This window comes from Cibotium barometz, chromosome 20, assembly GCF_041138505.1.
Source record: "Cibotium barometz isolate CiBa-2024 chromosome 20, ASM4113850v1, whole genome shotgun sequence".
Taxonomy (NCBI): Eukaryota; Viridiplantae; Streptophyta; class Polypodiopsida; order Cyatheales; family Cibotiaceae; genus Cibotium; species Cibotium barometz.
The window spans coordinates 52,894,492-52,902,604 of record NC_141065.1 but is presented as its reverse complement, the minus strand read 5'-3'; the positions used below and the strand labels follow the sequence as shown (position 1 = coordinate 52,902,604).

The 8,113-nt window shown below is 43.3% G+C and overlaps 1 protein-coding gene across 4 annotated transcripts; it reads left to right on the top strand.

Moving 5' to 3' along the window:
- The first annotated feature begins 1,830 nt into the window (after positions 1 to 1,830).
- On the top strand, positions 1,831 to 7,883 carry LOC147628017 (uncharacterized). 4 transcript variants are annotated; one of them, XM_086814990.1, is made up of 6 exons: positions 1,831 to 1,957; positions 2,657 to 4,886; positions 5,049 to 5,265; positions 5,398 to 6,057; positions 6,176 to 6,929; positions 7,159 to 7,883. In XM_086814990.1, the coding sequence occupies exons 2-6, from the start codon at positions 2,667 to 2,669 to the stop codon at positions 7,541 to 7,543; spliced, it is 4,236 nt and encodes a 1,411-aa protein (XP_086671116.1). In that variant the 5' UTR covers positions 1,831 to 1,957; positions 2,657 to 2,666; the 3' UTR covers positions 7,544 to 7,883. The 4 variants fall into 4 exon arrangements, with proteins under 4 accessions (XP_086671116.1, XP_086671115.1, XP_086671117.1 ...); XM_086814989.1 differs by having other exon boundaries at positions 1,938 to 2,191; XM_086814991.1 differs by lacking the exon at positions 1,831 to 1,957 and adding an exon at positions 2,196 to 2,296.
- The last annotated feature ends 230 nt before the right edge of the window (positions 7,884 to 8,113 follow it).

Sequence of the window (8,113 nt, the reverse complement as noted above, 5' to 3'; positions counted from 1 at the left end):
AATGATTTAGCTAAATTCTAGCCAATTTTTTTGTTAGCATTTTTGTGAATGTGCCCAACCCAAGGGGCTTACTTTGTAAAAACCCTTACAGCATGGGTGTGCACGGATGCATTTTAAAAACTTTTATTTTTTAGTTTTTTTATTTTTAATGCAATTATTTTACTCCACTTTTTATAAGTGTACATGTTTGGATTTTGAATTTAGGACTTTCCTTATTTCTTTAATCCCCTCTTGAATGTATAGAGGCATGTAAGTCCCTCAACTAAAATAATGTCCCTACATTAATGATGTACATATAACATTAACGATGTACATATAATATAATCTCCCACGCTCTTATCTTATCACATGAAAGTGTTCACATTTACAAAAAGACTTAAATACCCAATTTTGTTACGCCTTTTACCACACTCTTGTTACACACCCTCGGTCTTGACAACAACAATCTCTAAGTACATCCACTTTAATATGTATGCACTAAAATATCCTTTTGGTTTGGATGTGATTAGATAATTGTCATTATGGTTTTTATCATTGAAGCTCTACTTTTTGGTTTGCCTTATGCAAATGCAAGTGACATATTGGAATTTCAGATAGCAAACATGCTCCTATAACGAGATTTAAATGAAATATTAATTTAGTTTGCATATGATTAAATAATTGTCACGATGGTTTTTAACATTGAAGCTCTACGTTTTGATTTGCCATGTGTAAAGGCGAGTAGCACATTGGAATTTCATATAGCAAACAAGCACATGTGAGAAAATATTAATTTAGCATGGCCTTGTTTTTCTCCCTCTTTCCCTCTCTTTGTTTTTCTCCTTGCTTTTTAGGTAGGCATTTAGGTATTCACTCTTGTTGTGTGTGGGGGTGGAGAGAGAGAGAGAGAGAGAGAGAGAGAGAGAGAGAGAGAGAGAGAGAGAGATCTAAAGAGCATCTTCGATCTAAAGAGCATCTTCGAGGCTTATTTGCAAATCTTAGTGTGGCATAATAGTATCTTGGTCTTTGTTATGAGAGCTGCTTCTTGGAGTTTTACACAACCTAAATATTTAGGTCAAAAGCACCTAGACCCCACCTAGCACCAAATTCCAACTCTCCTATGCCTTGGATTAACATTGGTTCCAATTCGATACACATAGTCAACTTATCTCCATAGTGGACCCTCTATCATCTTCAAAAGGTGGGCAGATTGCTCTCTAAGTCTCCATTGGAATTTTCTTTTTGTGTTAAAAAATAGACATTGTAAGCAATTGTTGTTCTTAAGAGAAGTAATTTTTTATATAGTAGGTATTATATTAATTTTAAATATTAAAATACTTTAGTTTAACAATCATTAAATAATAATTGATGTATGATATTAATTATTTTTTTCAAGAATATAAATTCAAAATAGTTATCAAACAAAGGAAGGCTCTTGTAGTAGATAAATATGTTTGTGTGTAGAGTGTGTGTCTATTCCCACAAGGTCCTCTCTCTCTCTCTCTCTCTCTCTCTCTCTCTCTCTCTCTCTCTCTCCAAACAAAGGAGTAGATAAATATGTTTGTGTGTCTATTCCCACAAGGTCTTGGGTTCAATTCCCATCCTCTAGAGAGTGTCGAGCTCGTGCCTGTCATGTTAAAAGCCTATGCTTCTTCCTCTTCTCTCTTATAATAGACAAATTCTTCTCTTGTATGATGATTCCAAACCTTGGCTTCGATACTTATAAAATTATTACTGTGCCTAAATAGAACTAGCGGGGTGAGCTCGTGTGCAAGTGGGAAGTGGAGGGGCTCACCTCTTGGTTGACAAACCTAGGAACATTTCATCTAGCCAAGTTATCGTGGAGGTGTGGGCAAATCTCTACCTTTAGCAAGTGGTGTTTTTGCGTCTGTCATGCATCCCCATCATCACCATCATCACCAAGGTGACACCACCACCAGCTTCTGCAGGACCACTGTACTCCTTTCACTCAGCATTGGTGAGTGTTCTTGGCCAGGCCTTTCCCTTTCATCGTCCCTCCCGTGTTGCTATCCAACAGCATCTTAACGTTTCTCAGAGGGCTTTGCTATTGTTTGTCTGGCCTTTTTTTTGACAGCAACCTGTACTCCAAGCCCATGCGCGTGCATGCTAGCAGTACTTTGTGTTTCTGTGCTAAGCTCTGAAACCGTGGGCTCTTTGAGATTCAATTAACAGTACTACCACCTTCCATGTGGTGAATTTTCTGCTTTCTTGTCGTCTCTACTGTTTCTTCTCCTAACCGTAGGCAGATGATGCATTCACAATGAATTCTTTACTGCAGTGCATTATGAGACCTTAGGTAGCATGGGAACCTTAGTCAAAGCCGTGCTCATGCAATGTTATTGCTCTTTGCATTTATGCTGGTTTTCATTACAAATTAAAAGGGACTTGTAATTCTAGGGCTCTTCGATTACTTTAAGCTTTGCTCTTAGATTGCTGCAGCCTTTCCTCACGGATTGTTTCTTTTTTTTGCGATCCTGTCACACTTATTCGTCTATAATTGTATTGTTTGGTCTATAATTGTATTGCTTGATGCAAAGTTTTCTCCATATTGTGTTTCAACTGATGTTCTGTTTTCTGTTGTTGCGTTGAGAGGAGAAGTGTATGACAATAGAAGCATCGTTAACATTGCATACACATTGCTCATGTGGTCCTGCAGAAAATCTATCATGCTAGAAGTTGGGCAACCTGGAGAGCTTCCTCTGATGAGGGAGCTTACTGCTCTCAAGAAAACGAAGGGTCTTAAAGACCCATCGACAACCAGCTCACGGCAATCGCCGGTGCTCGAGGCTGTCTCTTCGACGAGTACAGAGTTGAATCCACCATGTCAAGATGGTCATGAAGAAGCGGCTATGAGGAAAGAGCATGGGCTTGGTGGAAGTGGTAGAAGAGATGGTATCAGAGGCACTACACCATCTAGAAAAGGGTCCCTCAGATCTCCACAACTGGATGATGTTGATCCCAGGCTTATCTGGGACCTTGAAAGAGAAGCCTTTGAGGGCATGGATGCAGGCCCAGCTGACTTCCACCAACAGAGGGAGGATCTGAAAAACCACCTAGAAAAGCTTGGAATTCTAGGTGACAGTAGAGGATTGGGTAAGCACTTGGTGGGAGGAAAGTCTCTTCTCCACAACTGGAGACGTGTTGCTGCTGCTGATGATGATAATGACGGAGAGGTAGAAGGGCCTCTTGTATCAGAGAGATTTGAAGAAGTGGGGAACTGGCCAGAGGCCAGTAGACTAGACCGCACTGTTGTCGGCGCCCATCATGGATTTCTTGCTTATCAGGATGAGGGTCTTGGAAGAGATGGTTTCAGGAGAGTGAAAGCTTCTCAACAGACATCTAGGATACCTAAAACTGAGAGACTGTCGAGACAAAGCGCCCAAGTTCCCTCTCCTTTGGTCCTCAATTCTCATGATGACTTGCACAAATTCAGCCAGTCTAAGTCTCTCTTCACACTGGAGGAGCCTTATGATGAGGAGGAACAATATTTTGATGAAGAAACTGGAAGTGGGCTGACCTCAGTTCATAAGGAGGCTGCAGCTTTCAAGGTGGGCTTGAGATCCCACTCTCCTCTTGGCCCACCTCAAGCAAGGAGATCAAGTAGAAAGCAGAACGTGAATACAAGCTCCAGGCCTTCACAGATGTTCTCTGATATCAACTCTCAAGTGGGTAGAAGCATCTTGAGGCTGGGGCCGAGGGAAGCAGAGTTCTTGGAATATGATGTGGATTCTGTGGAGATGGCCAAGAAGGAAAGTGGGAAATCCCATCACAGGGCCAAGAATCCTAAGCCGCCCAAACACCTTTCAGCTGGACAAGAAGCTTCAGACCCTCGAAAAATCACAAGGAGAAAGGGTGGCTTAGCTTTGGAGCGGCAATCTATGTCGCAACAACAGTTCGCTTCAGCTTCATATCCTAGTAGGAGCCTGGAAGTCGAGCCTCTTCCCTTACTTACTGAACTAGAGGATTACAATGGGAGTGAGGAATTTGCACTCTCTTCTGTTGATGGTGACGGTGGGCAGTTGTCAATGAGTGAGCTCCATGGTGAATTGGAGCTGGAAGCTTTCAATGCATCCTCAGCAGAAGCAGACCATGCAGGAAGGTTGGTGAAAGTGGCAGACAAAAGTCTTCAGCTTGCTGTTTCTGAATGCAAGGAGCTCGCCCTCTGCGATTACAAGCCACGGAACTTGAGCCAGAAATACAGACCCAAAGTGTTTGAAGAGGTGGTTGGTCAGAACATTGTGACACAAGCCCTCTCCAACGCCATTTTGAGAGGAAAGATAGCTCCTGTGTACCTTTTTCAGGGCTCCCGTGGTACTGGTAAAACTTCTTCTGCAAGGATTTTTGCTGCAGCTCTGATCTGCATTTCGCCGGAGGAGCGGCGCCCTTGTGGTGCCTGCAGGGAGTGCACCAGTGTAGCCACAGGGAATTGCTCTGAGGTTAAAGAGGTGGATGCTGCAAGCAACAATGGCATTGAAAGAGTGAAGGCTCTTCTAGAAGAAACAATTTCTGCTCCTCCTCTATCCCGTTACAAAGTGTTTATCATAGATGAGTGCCATGTTCTTACTACGGAGACATGGAATGCACTCTTGAAAATTCTGGAAGAGCCTCCCATGAATGTAGTCTTCATTCTCATCACAACTGATCCAGATCGGCTGCCACGGACTGCCGTGTCGAGATGTCAGAAGTTCCCATTCCCCAAAATCAAAGAGTCTGAAATAGTGAAGAGGCTGCAGCAGCTGGCTGGCTTGGAGAATCTTGAGATAGATACTGATACTCTACAGCTAATTGCTTCACGGTCAGATGGTTCCCTTCGGGATGCGGAAACTACTCTAGATCAACTCAGTTTGCTTGGGCAACAGATTGACTCTTCAACTGTTTATGAATTGGTATGCTTTGTCTCTTCTTGCTGTGATTTAATGTGATTTCATCCCTACATACAGAAGAGGAGGATTTGGTTGATGGGTGACGGAAAGGATCCTCTCTCATGACCAACCTGTTTAGTTATGAGTTGTTCTGAGACTGCTGTGATGCTGGCTTCTCTTTATCAGGTTGGTTCCGCTTCTGATGATCGAATGTTAAGCTTGCTGGATTGTGCTCTTCTAGCTGACACTGTCGGCACAGTACGAAGAGCCCGAGAGCTGGTGGATTCAGGAGTAGAGCCACTGTCTTTGATGTCCCGATTGGCTACTTTAATCACGGATATTCTTGCTGGCAGCTTTAAGTTCACAGACAAAGAAAGAAAAGGGTTCTTCCGGAAGCAAACTCGTAAGCACAATTTTCTTGCCTTTGTCATCACATATGTATGTGTGCATGCATGTGTATACGGGCCATTCGTCTTATTTGTTGTCTTTAGTTTGGGTTGCCTTAGAAATTGTCGTGCTTTTCTTTTGGGACCAGTTTCTGAGGAAAAGCTTGAGCGGCTGCGCATGGCGATGAAGACTCTATCTGAGGCCGAAAAGCAACTGAGGGTTTCCAATGACAGGACCACCTGGTTGACTGCAGCTCTACTACAACTAGGTCCTGATCGATCATGTATGTTCCCTGCATCCTGCGCTGGGACAAGTGTCACTCAGAGTCCTGTTGCACTCGATGATGTGGGTGAGAATGAAGCTGCTGATTTTGAGCATACATCTTCAGGGCGGCAAACGTGGGATGATGATGCAAATCATTGCCAGAACACAAGCTCAGAATTTATGCCATCAAAATCTGAGATCGTCGGAAATGATGGAACCAGTTGCCACATACCGGTGAACGAAGGCAGTACTTGGAGCATGAACAAAACCAATGAGATGCCATCTCCGAAGGTACAAAGAAAAACTCTTCATGTTAGATCCATGCAAAGCCAAGCATCACCAGAGCTGCCACAAGCTCCAGAGAAGCAACAATTCGGTGAAGATCCCTCAGATGACCTCTTGGAGGATACAAATAGTGGGCAGATGCTAAGCTCCACTAAGTTGGATGATATATGGTGTAGAGTAGTGGAGAGATGTTGGCCTCTTTCTCTTAGGCAGTTGTTGCATGCACACGGGAAACTCGTCTCAATTTCAATGTCAGAAGGTATCTACAATGCACAGCTTTTTGTTCAACTTTATCGTTGTCTAATGTAACATTCAAATGGCATGAAAGAAAGTTTCAAGGAATAACACCAATACATTGCTTTACTGTCGTGCTGCAGTCGATGCTGTCATTCACTTGGAAGTGAGCCATCCAGAGCACAAATCCAGGTGTGAAAGGTCCCAGAAAAGCATTGCAAATGTGTTTGAATCTGTACTCGGTTTTCCAGTAGAGGTGAAGATAAGCCTAGCTTCTCTCCCAGCAGAAGAGAAGCAGGGTGCTCGAAATTGGACATCCGCAGAACAGTACAGTTTAGCACAAGGCTCTGTTCAAAGGGGCCCAAGTGTGTCTTGCAGTAGTGATGGGGTTTCATCAGAGACTGTCACAACTAAAAGGTACTCCTTAAGTCATTGGAAGCATTCAGGGAGTGCTGTGAACAGAATGGCCGCACATCAACCAAAAGCTCCAGAGTGTTTTCCGGCAATACCCCAAGCATCCTCCGGGTCTCCCTTGAAGGAAAACCAATTCCTTGAACAGGCAGCCTCCACTTGGAACAGCAATAGCATGCTTTCTGCAGATACTGGAGGACGGCTTGGACACGCCAAATCGATCATGGGGGACCATTTAGAAAAAGCAAGGGCACATGAAGCTAGAAGGTTTCCCCCCTTGACTGCTTCAGTATCCGGGAATATGACTCTAGATGGGGCAAGGAGTCAGCATTTCCAAGACATGCCAGAGAATGTGAATGGCTACATGCGGGGCCTAGAGTATGATAATATAAATGGAGTATACAGTGATGGAGAGAGGGATATTGATGAGCTTGAAATGCTCTCTCCGGAGCCTCATGAAACAGCTGCTCCATGTGACAAGCCTCGGTAATGGTTTTTAATTTTTATGCTGAGCTTTTGAGTACAGTAGTATTTACTTTGTGCTGTTAAGTAGAACCTTTGTGTAAGTAGATCAAGGAATTGAGAAAGGTCCAAACTAATCACATATTAATAGACAATTTTAGCATGCTGGCAGGTGCCGTACTAGCCTTGACAGTCAATACTTCTTTTAGAACTCGAATGAGCTAAGCTGACGAGGTTGTTTTCACTTTTGTAGGTCAAGACACAGCAGTATGGAGGGACCACTGGATGCCCAATCTTACTGTGTTGATGGGAGGCGGAGCTGTGATACAGATATTCAAAAAAGGAAAGGTAGCAGTTCAAAGATGGTTCGCCGTTTGACAATGAGAAGCCGTATCCAATCACTGCCCAGCAGCAATCCAAACTCACCGGATGATAGAGGAAGTTCCCGTTTCGCCATGAAGAGACACACAAACTCTCAAAAATACAAGGACTCCCACCTTTCATGTGATGGAGCAGATAATTCTGAACAGGCTGGAGACTCTGCTGAAGCCAACAATAACACAGCCGCTGCACAGAAAAGAAATAAACTGAAAGGGGCAGCAGGAAGTTTTGCTAGATTCTTCAAGGGAAGCAAGTGAACCTATTGGTGAGGGAAACTCCACTACAACAGTGGTTATTGCCCATTTTCTATGCCTATGGATGTGGTGGTGCCAGTTGCCTCGACTGTATGGGTTTCCTTCAGATTATGCTGTATATCATCAGGTGTAAGGTATTGGCTTTGAGTAGGAGAGTGAAGGTTAGCTAGGTTTTAATTCTGCCTTACCTCAAGGCCTACAATTGTATGGGGTCGTACATGATGATAGTCGGTCATTGACTTGTTGGGGGGTTTTCTTTGGTGTCTTCAGTGTCAAGTGTTTTTTCACAAGAATCGTCTACTCCTAGATATATATAATATACAGTTTTCAAGTATACATTAAACATTGTTCTGTTGTCAGAGACATGTGTGTCCTGTGTAATACATATAAAAAGCACCTGTGTGTTGGTGTCTTCTCCTCTATAACACATAAAGAGCACCTGCCTTTCATGATTTGCTGCTGGTACTTGCTATTCAACTTTCTCAGTGAACGAACAAGTATAGCAAGGCCATTATGCTAAAAGCTATTGAGTGCATTGCAGCTAAACCTGCAGCCTGCTGAAAGCTGCTTAAT